The 16394-nt window shown below is 41.2% G+C and overlaps 1 protein-coding gene across 1 annotated transcript in view; it reads left to right on the top strand.

Moving 5' to 3' along the window:
• The first annotated feature begins 2332 nt into the window (after positions 1-2332).
• The window catches only part of LOC140656030 (L-threonine ammonia-lyase-like), a 28448-nt gene continuing 14386 nt past the window's right edge, over positions 2333-16394 (top strand). The window contains exons 1-5 of the mRNA XM_072871217.1: positions 2333-2466; positions 6770-6796; positions 9897-10239; positions 14685-14801; positions 15695-15936. Coding sequence (XP_072727318.1) covers positions 2333-2466; positions 6770-6796; positions 9897-10239; positions 14685-14801; positions 15695-15936 — 863 coding nt within the window. The remainder of the gene's footprint in view (positions 2467-6769; positions 6797-9896; positions 10240-14684; positions 14802-15694; positions 15937-16394) is intronic.

The raw sequence follows: 16394 nt of genomic DNA, 5'->3' as shown, positions 1-16394 counted from the left end.
AGGAATTTCCTGGAGAAGGGTATTAGGAAGAAGTAGGAGACCAGATTAACTTCCTAGATGAAGGTGGCTGAGTTATTTAAAGGATTCAAGTAACAACAAAGAGAGATGTCTTAGTCAGAGGAGGCACACAGGTACTAAAAAAACAGTGCCTGTGAAAGGTGACAAAATCCAATTGCTCTAGAAAGAGAAAGCAGGACCGCTGTACGGCCATCCTCGCTGCACAGATAGTGAAGGTGGATACGTGAAGTGGTGGACAAAGCGTCAGAAGCTTGTACGGACAATGAAGTTTGACAGGCAAGAATGAAAGGAAGACACATCTAATAATAGTGTGTGTTTAACCGTTTATCTCTCATTAAGGAAATAAGCAGCTCAGAAAATGGTCATCGTTAACTTACAGCAATTAACAGTGATGCAGTACCTTCTAAGACACTGCACAGTCAGCGTTTCCAGCACACACTTAGGTAAGGGGTTTGAATTAATGTTTGACGTGGGCCTAAATCTACAGCAGAGATTTCCCAATATCCTTTTTCCCTAGTGGGCTGCTTGTTTGGGATTGTTTTAGAAGGACAGCAATTAAGTACTTCATGTACTTCTGTCTTGAAAGAGTTCGGTGAATTTCTTTCCTACTGCTTGGCCAAATGGTCCCAAAAATCCTTTTACTGGTTTTGTATGGTGTACAACTGCCAATCACAGATCACAGCCTCGTTTTGTGGGGAGCTGAATTCATGTCAAGACTTGAGCGCATCGGTCTGGACTCCCAGACACTCAAAAGCTAGGTATTGCGATTTTCACTGCTTTTAAGTTCCCTTTCCTGCCCACTGTTGCGCTTCAGATGTGTTATGAGCAAAGTAATAACTCCACCCACCTTCTCTCTCTGCTTCAAGGCACCGGTGAAGTTGGCCTGAACTTCACACTGGCTTAGAGCTGCAAGCGCTGGCAGCAGCTGACTGCCTTTTTGTCTCTTCACTTCTGGCAGCAGCGTGCTGCTGGGATGTGGCCACATGTAGCACGTGCCACCTCCACAGCCTGCGCATCCACCACCTGGCAAGGGAAGCAATAAAGGGGTTTTGGGTGGGAGAGACAGGAAAAAATGGGGAATCTGGAACTTCATCTGTGCTGACGAAGTCAAGGGAGCATGGACCTGTCTGCCACGCCAGTGCAGGGAAGGCTCCACCAGCACAGCTCAGAGTTTCCTAGAGATCCCAGAAGATTATTTGATAATTTATTCTGACTTTCCCATATAAAGCAGATTATAATATTTCTCACGGTACTCTGTGGGGAGGGTTAGGTCACAGCTTGGGTTAGATTTTATGATGTGCCTGTTCTCTGTCTTGGAGGTTAAGATTTTGTATGCTCTCAGCAGAAAGCAGAGGGTACTGAGGGACCACTGATACCTGGAAAGGGACACCTGGTCAGTCCCCAAGCAGCCTGGAGCCTGCGCTCCTTCAGGGCTGTGTTCCAGAGGAGAGGAACCGCAGAGGGACCCCCTGCTCCCATCCCCACTGCACAGCCGTCCTGCATCTGGAAATGGGGCACTGCCTTTGCTAATGCTCTCTCGGGGCAACGGAGAACAGATTTAGATGGGGTTTTTTTATATCTGTTGCTGCAGTCTTTTTCCCTAGATGGTCTTGTCTTTTCTGTCTGTATGATCTGGATATCTCTGTTTTTCTGCTGCAAAGACTTGGACCAAGAGAAGACCCAAATGAAGTAACGGTCTCCTCTGCGCCTCAGTCACGAAGACCTGTGTCCCTTGGTGCTTCCTTAAAAGATCCCTGCAGGTGACTCAACAAAAAAGGCATTTCTTTCTTGCTGCCTCTGCCTACCCAAGCGCATGCTGTTAAATCGCGGGCCCTACAGCAGGTCTAGATCATGCTCCACAGCTAAGCAGTAAGTAACTAAAGCTTCAAGTGTCCTGCTAACAGAGCGTCACCCAAGCATAATCCAGGCCCTGAGTCAAATTGACAAGGACAGGTTGGCCTCTGAAATAATCTCTTTAAATAGCAGCAGCCATGTCTCTCAAAGGCACTTCCCTCCCCCAGCCAGCGCTGGAGAGCTGCTTACAGCACGTCGCCCACTATTTCCCACCCAGGCATTGCAGGGCTGGCACTTCTGACAGGCAAGTGTGTCCCCTGCCCGCAGTCTCACAGCTTTTCTTTGCACGAGGAATTACGATGAATTTTGCAGCACAATTTCTCTACTCCAGGGTGTTAAAAAACAGAAGTCCCAGGGACCACTCCAGGGAAGATGAAGACTACGATCCTTTCTGGCAAAGGTTGGAGAATATTGCTGTCTGACTTAGAGCTAGAGTGCTCCTTTCTCCCCCTCAGGGGTCATGGTCAGCCCTCGGGGTCCACCCAGGGCCAGGCCCACGGACATGACAACCCCTGGACCCCTCCTGCCTCCTTACGGTGTCGTAGTTGGAGTTTTGCTTCACCTCGTTGTTTATTTAGTCGCTGTGCTGTATAGGTAATGCTTTCTTTTTCCTTTCCTTACTTCCTAAAAAAAAAAGAAAATTGTTTGTAATCTTCCAGTATCTCCCAGGGTTCTGTGGGTATGAGTTGCTTGTGGAGTCATCCATGAGAAGCAGTGGAGATTTGAATACTTTAAGCGCGTGGAGTTCAGCTTTTTTATTCCTACATGGGTATGGTATTAGAAATAACCCTAGGCAGGCTGATGGACTGCTGAAAATTTATCTTGGGATAGCCTGTATCCGATCCTGTTATTACAGGTGTTCTGCGGTTGTCTCTGTTATGGTGCTTGTGGTCTTCTTGAATCCCTGTTTTCAGGCTTGGATGGTGCAGACGGAATTTAGGAGATGTCTGGTGCCCTTGCATAGCACCAACTAGGGGATGTGCACCCATATGGCATGGTTGCGTTTGCACAGCCTCGCTCTTAACCTTTTCCATAGTTGTTTTCTCCCCCAGTTTGGACGCTGCTAGCAAGATCACAACCTGGTGTTGCCAGATGTGGTATAAACAAGGGCAATTCTCATCTCCTGCATCCTGCCAATATCACAGATGTTGGTAATATTTAAAACATAAACTGTTTCAGTGGGCTCAATGCTGTTAATAAACCCTCATGGAACACCAAAGGGGAAGACAAGATCGCAGTTCTGCATTCAAAAAACGGCTTGCCCAAAGTCACACATGATGTGACAAGTTCTGCAGCAAACTGAGAATCTTAAACCAGTCCTTTCATCACGGGACCACTCTTTCCTCTAGTTTGGGTTATGCTATTCATTTTTTATTACAAGTGAATTATGGAGATGTGTTAATCACCAGAGAACCTCTAAACTCAGAATACATTTAACTTAGAGGAAAAAAGTTTAATTACTTGGAATTTTAACTGCCAAACTGTGTGCAGTGTTTGATAGTGATCATTTGACATTCACAGCTGTGAACATCCTGTAAGAACTGCTTAGAGGGATGGGTCTGCTTGAGGGACACTTGGAAGGTGTTGAAGCAGAGGTAACCAAGAAGGGTGACCTTCCGAGTTCTTCTTGCTTTCAGATTACTTTTTCTCATGTTTCCATTTAGCAGCTGACACCCAGCTGCCATTGCCAGCAGTAAGCAATGACATTTACAGAAGACTGGCAATGACATTTACAGAAGACTGGCAACGGATTATGACCACAGATGAAGGCAGATATAGTACTAGGCTCAGGCTCTGGTAAATCTGACTTACTGAAAGTAAGGAGATATTTTATCAGAAGTGATAATGCAGCTTGGTTGTTCCCTGCATGAGCCTGAGCTTTCTTTGCATTTTTTGCTGGTGTAACAGCACACGGTTTTGTCAGACCTATATATAGTGAGTAGAGTTATAAATGCCTGGTCAATCTCAAGGCTTGGTTATTACGTACCTATCTATGCTGGATGGTCACAGTGCGTACATTTGTGTCATACAGGCTAGTAACTAAGCCCTGATCTCTTCGTCTTTAAGACATTCTGATAAGTAGCCCTGCTACAAACTTCCTGCGGGAGTCTTAGGCAAGTCATTCAATCTGTCTGTGCCCCAGTTTCTATCAATAAAGTTGAGCTAATATTTACTGAACTTGTCTTTCTATTTAGGGGAAGATGTTGGCGATCCCTATGTGATTTAGGAACAATCACTTTGCATAGGGTTTGGGTATCTAAATGTCAGAGATGAATTTTAAATTTCCATTCTGTAATTGCCACTACTTGGAGTGATACAGTCTCAAATGGGTGTTTCTAAGTACTAGTGTTATACAAAATAATGATGATTTGAGAAAGTAATGTTTGAGTGCAGTATTGTCTTTGATCTGTTTTAACTGTATTGTCAAAGAGAGATCTAGCGTGTTCCTTCCCCATGCCTGGGGGAGTTTACTTGTCACCCTGTAGTCCTGCGGAGGACACTCAGACACTATACAGTGCAGTAACCTGGAATTACTAGCGGTGAGGATGACATCTGTTATCATGCTACTTGCCATTTGTATCTCAGCAAGCCTCAATTTTTCTGTCACTTCTCTTTCATAAAGACCTGCTTGCACAAGCTGCTGAGATGCTTTTAAGAATTGGTGCTATTGCAGCATTTGAATGTGTTTGGGAAGCGGGGGGGAAGTAGAAGAGGAGTTGGGATGGAACAGGAATGGTTAGGAGCTATTGGGAAAGGGGATTGCAACAAATGGGGAAGGTATCAGAGGGGTGTGGAGGACTCAGGCATCTGGAAGGGTCAAAGGAGACGGGGCTGGGGACATGGAATAAGAAGAATTAAGGGAGCTGGGGAGGTTCTGGGTAAAAGAGGGATTTGGAGGAGGGAAAGGGCCCTCTCTGTCATATCCTGGGAATACCTCTTTCTCACTGCTTTGAGAGGAGATCCCAGCCCTAGTCACATCTCAGTCACAAGCCAAGCAGACTGCTACCTGCAGTGGGCTGTTCCCTCTGCCTCACGCCCCCAGTACATGACCCATCTCTGCTCAACACTTTGAGGAACGCGGCAGAAGTGACTTTAAAGGGGTCACTTTTTGCTGTAATAAATATTCCGAACTTGCAGGCATAAGATCTGAGCCCATTTAACCAGAAAGCAGGTAAGTATGTCTAAAACTGTATCTTACCAATGTCTGTTGCTCAGTGTGCTCCAGGAAGGTGTTCAGGGAGCCTGAAGATGATGGCAGCATATAGATATGAGCTTAAGAAACCCCTACCCCCAAGACATCCAACAGGAATGAAATAAAAAATCCACATGTAGAGAATATGTGCATATGTGTGTATGTGTGCTGAAGAGTGAATTGCAGACTAGCCCCAATTCATTGGGATGGTTTGAAGTGGTATTCAAGCTTAACCCATGGCCAGTTTGCACTATGTCACTGATCAGTCCAAGTTAGGCATTGGAGTTTGAAATTCTTCTCATAGCATAGACCTATAAGGATGCTAAAATACTTCACAGAACTTGTACCATACTGTCAGTCCTTCTTCATGGCGAATGTGTATCATTGTGAATGCAGATGATAAAATCTGCTGTACAAATGACAAAGAAATGCTGAGTTTTCAGGCTTATACTAATATTTCCTTGTTTCCTTTCGTGACACTTGAATTTCTATCTGTGAAGAATTCCCACAGTGACATGGGAATCTATGTCCATAATTCAAACTTCATTTCTGCCTCAGAATGTGTTGTCGTGACTCATTTTGTAAGAGGTGTAAAAGCTGCCAAATGCTGACATTGGGTACGTCTGCAAATCAAAATGGCAACACTGGGTCAGACCAAAGAGCAGTCTACCTCTGTGTCTTCTCTGTAGTGGTGGCCAGTAACAGGAGCTTGGAGAAAAATAAAAGCCACCTAAGACGCTTTATCTCATATGCTTTCGTGGAGTCTGCCAAGGAAGTGCTTAGGGGCTTCCTGAATCACAGATTGCTTCTTGAATGATGTATTTAGTGGTCACTATTAGACCTACTTCCATATAGTTGCACAATTTCTTTAGGAACCCGTTTATACCATTGTCCTTCATAGTATCCTGTGGCAATGAGTTCTGCGAACTAATTATTTTCGGTAAGAAGGGAACTTTTAAATTTTCTATCTGATACTTTCATGTGTTCTCCCCCTAACATTTATACTGGGAGAAACAGCGACTAATCCTTCCCAGTTTGCTATTTCCTGGACGTCCGTGACACTGTAGATTTTTTGCTCCTTCAGTTTTAGAAGCTGAAGAGATCCAGTATATCAGTTTAATCTGTTTAGTCCGTTTCATGGATCCTGAGGAAGGCAATCTGCATGTGCTTCATCTGATGGGGACATGTAATTGTCCCATCACTGCAGGATAACTGCATGGGCATTTCTTTCTCCTTGTAACGAAGGCAACAGTTGTGGTCTTTAGGTATAGGTCTTTTTATATATAAAAATATGTATAGATATACATATTTATGTATGTATATATAAATAAAAATTAAAATATGTATATATATATATATATACACACGCACTACTGCATTTTATCTCCCCAAATTATTTTTGTTGGTTTTATTAATTCCTTAGTTTATTAATATTACTATTTTTCCAAACTTGTTTTACCCAGTGCTATTTAACTTGATGAAAATTATCAGTATATTAAAAAAAACAAATTGGAAACAGAAAAATTATTCATTCCGACTTGTTTTTTATCATTGTAAGAGTACGTTTTGACACACACTGTCTTTGCATTGGCTTTAAGACTTTAAACTATGTAAAGCTATCTGCTTAAACAAATGATATTTTTTCCAGTTCCTTTATTACTCATGGAATGTCTGCATATGGATCTTCTCTTTTATTTTTTGCAGTTATGCTGAGCAGCTGTTCTTGAAAAAGTAGGTTTATAAACTGTATTTTCATGTTTGCTTTTACTAATCACTTTAAAGGTAAAATGTCGTAATTTATAACCATGTGACAAAGCTTGCCAGCTGGATGTTTGTTTTATGGCTGGAAATAAACAGACTTTTTAATGAAAACTTTGCTAGACAAACTCCAAAAAAGGAGAAGTGATCCATTTGAAAGGAGCAATACTTTATAATGCTGGCAGTTTGTATTTATATTGGCTCAGATTTTCGTCTGGTGGGCATGATCGCTAGAATAGGGGCCATATTTTGTTACTGTGCATGAGAAGTCACGTGCTGTCTTTTTGTGAGCACTTGCATGCTTCGCTGCCTGCTTTGACTGTTCCTGCAAAAGAAATTCATACTGAGGTGATCTACGCCAAGCATACGAACTGTGTTTGAGGAGAGAAATGCATCTGACCCAACAGGCTTATGAGTTGCCCGTTTGTGATGGACTATCAAACCTCAACCCACTGTTTACCTTGGGAGTTTGAGAGCTCGCAGTGGGTCTGTGGCACACCCAGACGGGTTCAACAGGGAAAAATGTCATTCGCTAATGTAAATTAAAAATATGTACATAGAAGGAGAATAAAAATTCGTCTGAAATAAATATATACAACACATGCATATACAATAGCATGATGATATTTCTTTGGTAATGATGCTGCTGACCTTTCAGATGCAAATGGATGATAGTTTCCATATTAAATGTTGAGATGGTAATGTTTCAGATGTGCTTTAAACCTTTCTCAAGCTTGAAAAGCCTACACATATTTTTACAGCTGTTTGACTTCTGTTCTTTTTTCCAATGGTCATAAGGTGTTGTCTCCATCAGGGTCCCGAACAGATATTCACTGTTCATGAGAGCAGTGCTGCAGATCCAGGACTGAGAATCTGATTTGCTTCCCTCCTTTGTTCTGCCAAAAAAAGGAAACCCAAGAGTAGGGCCAAAAATCAGTATCCCATTTTGGTCTTTCTATTTGCAGATAAAAATATTTGATGGCACTAGTGTGGTGAGGCATTACCCTGTAGTTTGTACTTTCTAGCAGAATCCTGGTTCATCAATGGACTTTTTGTGGTCATCTTTGGCTGGGTTTTTTTACAGACTTTTTGTAGTTGATTGCAACAGATTGCAACAGGAAAAAGTGTGAATTTATCTCCTATCTCAAATGCCAGTCAGTAAAAAAAATTTTGACCTAGAAAAATCACAAATTTTTGATCTACCCCTATGTTTTACCCTATATAAACACCCTTTTAACCCATTGCCAGTGTAATAAGTATCATTCATTGCTAATGCTTGCTAAACATTTTAGATAATATGTTTAGAGATGAGATGTATACGTTCTTCTCTTTCTGGAGTGGTTATGGGCTACTGTGATATGGAAAATGGTTTTTTTGGGGGGGAGGTAGGGAATGAACTCTTAACAGTGACGTGGCCTCTTAGATGATGATAGCTGTTGTTTATGCCAGGGGCTGTGCTGTAACAAGTTCACCGGGAGACAGTCTGATCTGATTCTCATGTTTGCAGTAAGCTAACTAATATGCATGAGAACTAACGCTGGAAGCTTAACATCTTTATGAAATGTTCCAACCCTCTAACCCCAAAGGAGCAGAAATGCAGAAAAGTATGGAATAGAGCTACTTGATAAGCTATTTAATTTGCAGGCAGAATGCCTGCTGTTTGGGTGTATCAGCTTTAAGATACGGTATTGGGAAAATATTTTAAATCACAAGTTTCAACATAAACAACTTACAAATGTGTAAATATTTTATTTATTTATTTTAGAAAATTAGTGTTGATCTCACTAATTTTGGAGAGAGAAGACCATGCTACAAAAATTGTCCTTTTTTGTCTCCTGTGAGGATATACAGAATGATTGATGCTACTGGTGTATTACTTGATTCAAATAACAATACGGGCAACATAAAAGGTTTTGTTATGTGAAGTCCTCAGTGGAACAATTGGAAGTGTAATAGGAAAGGACCACAAAGAAAATGGATGACACTGCCAAAAGTGGGGCAATTGCCCAAAACCCAGCTATTTCTAAATATTTTTAAATTCTTTTTGGAAATTATTACAATGCATATTACAGTGCTGATCGCTGCTGTAAAACTAGGGCAACGTTTGCTTTAGCTAGCCCTGCTGATGAATAACTGGATAACTTAAATCCAAATTATTTTGTGAAAATGGTAAATATTTTTTGTTGAAGATGGTGCTGAAATCTCTGACATAATTTAAAATGTATATTTTTTAGAAAAACCTTTCTTCCAAATAGATTAATATTAAGTCCTTTGTGTAGAGGGGCTTATACCATCTGTGTAATCATAGCCACAGACCAGGGGTGATATCAGCTCTTTTCCAAATCACTGGTCGTCTGCTTAATGCTCCTTTTTCCCCACATTATTCTCCAATTCCAAGAATTCCTATCACGGTGTCGTCTGATCTACAGGTTTTTTATCTATGAAGTATTAACTCGCATATCAGGAGATCTAGTTCTTTAGCTCTGTGGTAGGATATAATTGTTATCCCTTATCAAAGTAATTTCCTTCCCATCACGAGGCACTTGATGACCGTCAAGCGTATGCTGTGCAAGTATGCAAGAGCAGAGAAGCAGACCTCTTGTGTACAACGTAATGACATTTGTTACCGCTATTAATAGTATTAGGGAACACTCTGTTTGCCTAATCAGCAGCTATTTGCCTTTTTTGAAAAACATGGAGTTGCATACAGCAAATACAATTCCAGTTATTCCAAAATTTCTGGAAGCACTGAGTTGGGATCATTGCTGATTGAGACTGAATACTGAGGAAGGTCTGGCTGCCCAGACAGCACAGATTATATCTTTCTTATTTTCTTGGGTATGACAGTTTCCCAGTTTGTCCACATGCCAGGTTATCTGTGGCTTTTCGAAAAGCTGGCTGGTTACAGTAGCTTTCAATCCACCTACAAGATAAGGTAATATGACAGTAATAATTCAGTCTGCCTATTTGAGGCTTGCAAAGAGCAACTGAGATGTGCATCCTTCTTAAATGCCAAATATCAAGCCTTTAATCATCCAAGCTTTCCTAACAAGTTTCTTTTATTTGTTTTTAGGGATGACAATAAAATAAAGAAACAAGATGGCCCAGCACTTTGTGATCTTCACTGTTGCAAGGATGGGCCTATAAGAAATGGCCTTATTGGCCAGAAGCAACCCTCTATCAACCCTGAGAGACTGAAAGATTTTGGTGAGGAGGATTACCTGAACGGGGATGTGAAGACATGGGAAATGAAGATAGTGAGCCGTAATGAGGAGTTACTTAGGGATGCCCTTTCCCGCATCCCTCAGTCAAGCAGTAGGACCAGCCTGTCAAGCTATAACAAGCTGATTCGATTTGAAGACATTAGTGCAGCAGCTTTCAAAATCCAGTGCGGTGTTCAGAAAACCCCCTGCATGGTAGGGAGTTTATATGGCTTTGCATTCTCTCAGTATTTCTTTAATTTTCTTTATAAAAGCTGATCAGAAACGAATGAAGAGTATGTGTGAGTTGCAGCAGATAGATCTGTGTAAGATGATTCATGTTCATATTAGTTGTTGATAACTGTCAATAAGCATTTTCTTCTTAGCTGTTTACACTAACCTAAATCCTCAAAGATTGCAGTGACCTGTAAACAAAGGATAAACCACATTAGGCATAGACTTAATACACTGTGGTATTATGTTCCCAGTGAAAAACTCTTGCTACAAGGAACCTGAGTTGGAGACGGCGGACTATAACTGTTTGGGTAAGCAGTCTTGTGGGAGGGTCTGGTTTGGAACCAGCCCTCGTATTTGGAGAGTTTGAAGGTACAGATTTTCCTTCCTAGCCTGGCTAACCTGGTAAGGCTGAATATGTTCTGTAACCAGGTGGTTCTGCCACATGTGTCTTCAACAAAACGAGGACATTAAGATATGCACACACAAACATATGCACCTATCGATCAGTCTAGCTAGGAAAATGACTGAGACACTCCCATAAATGTACAAGCATTTGCTAAAGCATAAAAGAAGTACAGTGGCAAGCTATTTAATTTGTAGTGTATTTCTGCTGTTGGGAGCTCTTCATGAAAGGTACTGTAGGCACGCTGTGGCTAATCTCTTTTCCCTGCAGTGTGTGAGAAGAGCGTCTTTGCTAAATGGCAATTCATAGCAGCAGCCCCAAATCGCGCTCTCGATGAATCCCTCCCTGTTGCTGACCCGGGGCACCCCGCCAGCCTTGCCAGCTGTGGATTGTCTTTCTGGCCTGCACAGGGAAAGGACCTTGCTGTCTGAGCCACTGCTTGGGGTTAACAGTCCCTGGAGCAAAGTGGTTGGGTCTGCAAGGCGCAGCAGTTCTCCTGGTTCCCAGATGGTGCCTGCTGATCTAGAGACATCATAACTACTTTCGATGTTTGCGGTTTTTGGGGTTTTTTTTTTAGCTAAGAGTTCCCAAAATAAGGATAGCTGTGGTTTTTGTAGCATACTACTGAAGAAGTTTGTCTTGTGGCAAAGGGCATGATACAAGACCGTTTGGGGCTGTAAGGTGGCACAAAAAACTTGCAGGGTAGTGTTGGCCGGAGGGCAGGGAGTCAAACAGGATGTATTTTGCATTCATATGCTGCCTGTTCAGAGTGACTCGGAGTAAACCATCCTGCCAGCTGTACCTGGATTTCCCTTCAGAGTGGAAAAGTTGGCTTGCTCGGGAAGGTAGGGGGGGGGAGTGAGCAAACACATGTGCAGCACAGGTGGTCGGGGGGCCAGGGCCTGGAGGAACAGAGGGAGCATACCAAACTCTGCACATTGCAGCCTTTGTCACCAAAACTCTCAGACTGTCATGCCTGAGAGCACAGTCAGTACTCTAGACAGAAGCGTCAGTCTTCAGCGTTTGTGGAGAGGCTGTCCCAGGAAGAGAAGATTTGCAGGTAGTGAACTGCACTTCTCTGTAACTGACAACTCTGGTCATATCTGTTAGATGGGTTTAATCTTGCTGTACAAAGGTAGGTCTATGGGCAGGGAGAGGGAGAGTGTCAGGGCTTAATTTGGAAAGCAGAACTAGCTAGCTCCATACCCTTTGATAGCCTGGATCATCCCTTCCCTGCAGCTCATGGTGTCGTGCACTTCTGCCAAACTAGTGAAGTCTATTTCAGCCCCATCCCATGAGCCATGTCCTTGCTCTCAACACATCCTAATGCAGGAAAAGGCAAGACTGCACCACTGGGTCCATCTTCTGCTCCTGCAGGCATCCATGTAATACAAAACTTTTCATAAACTCATCGTGCCCTGCTCACAAGTAGTTAAGCTCTCTTTGGCCAATTCACACCATTTGTTCTCAAGCAGCTTTGCCCCTCAACTTAAATAGTTCTTTTCCTCTTGGGTGTCCCTGGCAGATTTATGCAACATGGCTGTATCCCCTTTCTGCATTTACTGTGCCAAGCTAAACAGGCTAACTTTCTTTAGTCTCTTTATGAATTATGCTTTTGGGATTATCAGAATAGTGGAAGACCTATATCCCCACTTGTTTTAGTGTGAAAACATGACTGTTGCTATTCAAAGTAATGTTCCCGCAGAAGTCATTAGTATATGTTTCATGCACTGATTCAAAAGGAAAGCATTGAAAGCAGAGTGGTGTCAAGAAAAACACAGATAACCTGTATTTTAACTCATCGCTGAGAGGTGAGAGCCCCTTTCAGGGACATTTGTTTGGATTAAAAAAGTGACCATGACTATAACCCATTCAGTTAATTGAATGGAGAAACACTTTGCAGGGTGATTCCTAATGTGCAGGTAAGACCATGGATGGAGCGTCCTGGATCCTTATGCAGGAGTTTTCCTGGAGCTGGGGTATGGCATCGTGAATGACTGTAACAGATGTTATAGAGGTAGTGAGTATAGGAAAACAAGGAATTAGCGTTAAATTGGGCACTTGATTTGATTACTGAGGTAGGAACTTTAAGGGTTGTTTTGTGTTAGCTTTGTGGATGCCAAAGGGAGGCTGTGCTGTGTGTTGTACATTAGACGCAGGATCTGTAGTCCTCAGGTGAGATCACAGTGACAAAAGGGAAAACTTACAGGCTGGTTCAATGAGTCTTACAAAGTCACGCATCAGGTCAGTACAGCTGAAAATAGCACTGACACCTCCTTTGTTAGAAGTAATTGCTATATTTAGGCTACATGGGAAAAAGCCTCAGTTAAAGGAAGCAGAAAAGGATAACCTAAAGAGTTAAAATATTGAGTATCAAAATTAAAGAAAAATCATAATAATCTGAAATACACCACCTCTGTGGTAAAGAGTGACTTAATGACACATATTTTTAAATGCAGGAGACTTAACAACTTTATAAAGTCACAGGATTCATCTCCTTAAATCCTTTTTCTCATTGTTCACTCTAGAATCCAAGATTCTTTACAAAAGCAAAAATGATAAAACTAGTATGGTATGGAAGAACTAGTAAAGTAGTGTTTCTTGTCTAGTGTTCTTGTTCTGTTTTGCATAGGCATTCTCCATAGGTTAGGTTGTTTAGGATGGAAACTATTATCCTATTAGTGTACTAAGCACTTTCCATTCTTTCAGTTCTGCAGCCAGATTTGCAAAGGAACAACAAGTGGTAGCTCCTATTGCAGGATTTTCAGAAGGAAAATAGAGAATCTGGCCCCACCTATGGGTGAGGAACTTGACATATGCTTGTAAATCCACTAAAAAGCCTTGAAACATTCATCTGCAATATTTAGTTTAATTGTATACCTTAAAGCAAGTATCTGTTTCAGATATATTTAGTTTATATAAATTCACTTTGAAAGTCCCATAGTCTGAAAAATGTCAGTACACATTACTATGTACACTATACACTATATGCATGACGCTGCCAGATACTTTTTGAGATAAATATTTAAAATATGTTGTCATGCTGTCTTTTAATCTATCTGTCTTTGTGACTTATCATAAATGAGGGCTGGATCCCCCTAAATCCCCAGGTCCTCATTTGCTTTGGCAGCCAATGGAAGAAATAGAGCCAATTACAAAATAGAGATGCAGTAAGCCTAGGGAACTGGAACCCACAGGTTTACTGCAGCTCTATTTCATAAGTTATCTTGTTTAAAACTCTTGTTTTAGATAATATGGTAATAGGAAATTAATATGGCGATGCATGCTGTGTCATACTATAAAAATTGATATAGGTTTGCCATTTAAAAAAAAAAATTAAAAAACATGCACTTGGACACTGCATCACATGTCCATTGCTAATTCCTCTCAGCTCAGGGGTCCTTTCTGTTCCAAACACTGAGCATTTTCAAACAGCTGCTCCTTACACTTGCAATCCTGGGAAATATTTTTATTATTTCCATCATTCTTCAAATAAGAAATGTCTTTACTAATGTCGTACTGGCCTTAGGATGCAAAATGGACAACATTCAGTAGTGAATCAGTGGCAGAAACCAGAGCAGAGTCATAATGGGACTCAAGGAGGAATTTTCTAACTGCTTTTGTATCTATTAGCAGATGACCTTATTTTTTGGGTATTCAATATCCAGTTCTGGCAAGTGCTAAAATATCAGACCATAGGCTGGTTTTTGAAATAATTGAAAACACTTATTTTAATATCTGTATTTGAACAGTAAGACCAAAACAAGTGCTATTTTCAGAATTCATAATGGCATGGGGTACCTATTTCACTGCTGCGAGTTTGAAAATGACTTCCATAAACCAGAAGAATCTAGTAGGTAACAACACACTGAAATGTATTTCTAAAGAAACAGATTATGAAATTTACTTTTTAGAGCTCATATATAGCAGTTGAATGCATGCCTCACGAGGGAGCTGATGGGGTGTGGAAGATATTTCTTAATTTTAGATACATCCCCATAGTAACATTTCTATACTCCAGTATTCCAGGCTATCCAAGCAGTATGGAATGGACATCTACCTAAAGAAAGAGTTCCTCCAGTACACGGGATCTGTGAAGGAACGAGGTGTACTTTACCTTCTGACATCATTGCCTCAGGTATAACAAGACGTCAGTGTTCAAAAAGAAATAGATTAGTTCTGCTTCACAAAAAATGGACTAGAATTAAAGATAATTTTACCCGTAATGTCCACGGAATCGTAGTGTTTCTTGCCTTTTGAATGCTTGTGCTGAACAACACAGATAGGTCTGCAAGTATCTGAATGTCAAATACTTTACTACTTTATTGACGCTTGGCCAATCTGCTGGTGAAATGCTTAAAAAATATTTGAAAGAAAAGCTTGCAAAATGTAAACATCAGTGTTTTTCTGTGGCATTTAGATGAAAGTGTTTGTATGTGTACTCTGGTTCTGACATGTTGAAACCACCAAACTTTAAGTGATGATGAAATTGAGGTACTATGGGTGATGAGAAGGATCTAGATCACCAATTGATTTTGTAATGAATTTCAGTATCATTACATGAATAGCTTGTTTATCATTTGTTGTAGGAGGTTATTGAGTCTCTGCAGCAATAGTAATTATATATACTGATGCATGATACAGCAGCTCAGAAACAGTGGTTATTCCTGCACTTTTGTAATAATATGAATAAATCCTTCTATTAAAGGGAAACCTGAAATGAAATAATTTTACACAGGCAGGGAAGAGGGACCAGATATTGGCTCTTCTGGGATCAGCTGGAGTTTTGTAGCTAATTCCAATGGAACAAGAATTGAACCCAGAGGAGTGCTGGAACAGGGATTGATCTTGTTCTGTCTTAGCTCTGTAAGTCCTGAGATCACACCAGACATGCATATACTGTATCATAATGTCATAATATGATCAGCTAGTAGAGGAAAAGAAGGAAGTCGGACCATTAGAATGATCCAGGATCATATGGGACAACTTCGTGACACTATATAATGTGCAATAAGCAACCCTGTTTTTTAGGATCAGCAAAGAAAGGGGGTGATCGTGGCTTTGGACAGTAACTTTTCCATGGCTGTTGCTTACCACGCCTCAGAGCTCCGTATTCCAGTGTTTGTCATCATGTCAACCAGCACGTCCCCGGCCAGAGTGAAAATGTGCCGTGAGTACGGTGCCATGGTTATATCCTATGGCACTACAGCTAAGGATTCCCAGATGCACGCAAGAAGGTTGGCACAGGAGAATGGTTACCTCTACCTCGAAGAGTAAGTGGAAAGTCAGGCTGATTATAGAAAGATTAGATTGGATACTTGTGCAGCTCTGCAAAAACAATTAGTTTCATTTAAAATTTGATCACGGGTCATCAAAATGTTCTGATTACCTGGAGTATGGACAGTTACATATTCCCAGGCACAAATCATGAATCTTTCTATAACAGTGGGGAATGGAAACCAAAATGAAACACTCCTCCTTTCCCCCAAATTAGGCAAACTTCCTGATTAGGAATTATATGCGCTAGTATGATAATGGATATGTGTTAACTCTTTATGAACCCTGTCAGAAAGCATTAAGGCTAGCATTCATTTTTGGTCTCTCTGTTTGGAGTAAGGTGGGTAAAAGCTAATCTTTAATGCAAAGGATTCAGTGGCATAGTGTAGAGCAAGAGAAGATTAATGCTGTAAAATTTTCACATATCTGGTGTGAGTGACAAAACTGTGATTCT

The sequence above is a fragment of the Ciconia boyciana genome, chromosome 8, assembly GCF_034638445.1.
Source record: "Ciconia boyciana chromosome 8, ASM3463844v1, whole genome shotgun sequence".
Classification (NCBI taxonomy): Eukaryota; Metazoa; Chordata; class Aves; order Ciconiiformes; family Ciconiidae; genus Ciconia; species Ciconia boyciana.
Note: the sequence above shows the minus strand (reverse complement) of the source record. Positions and strands in the feature narration are given on the sequence as shown.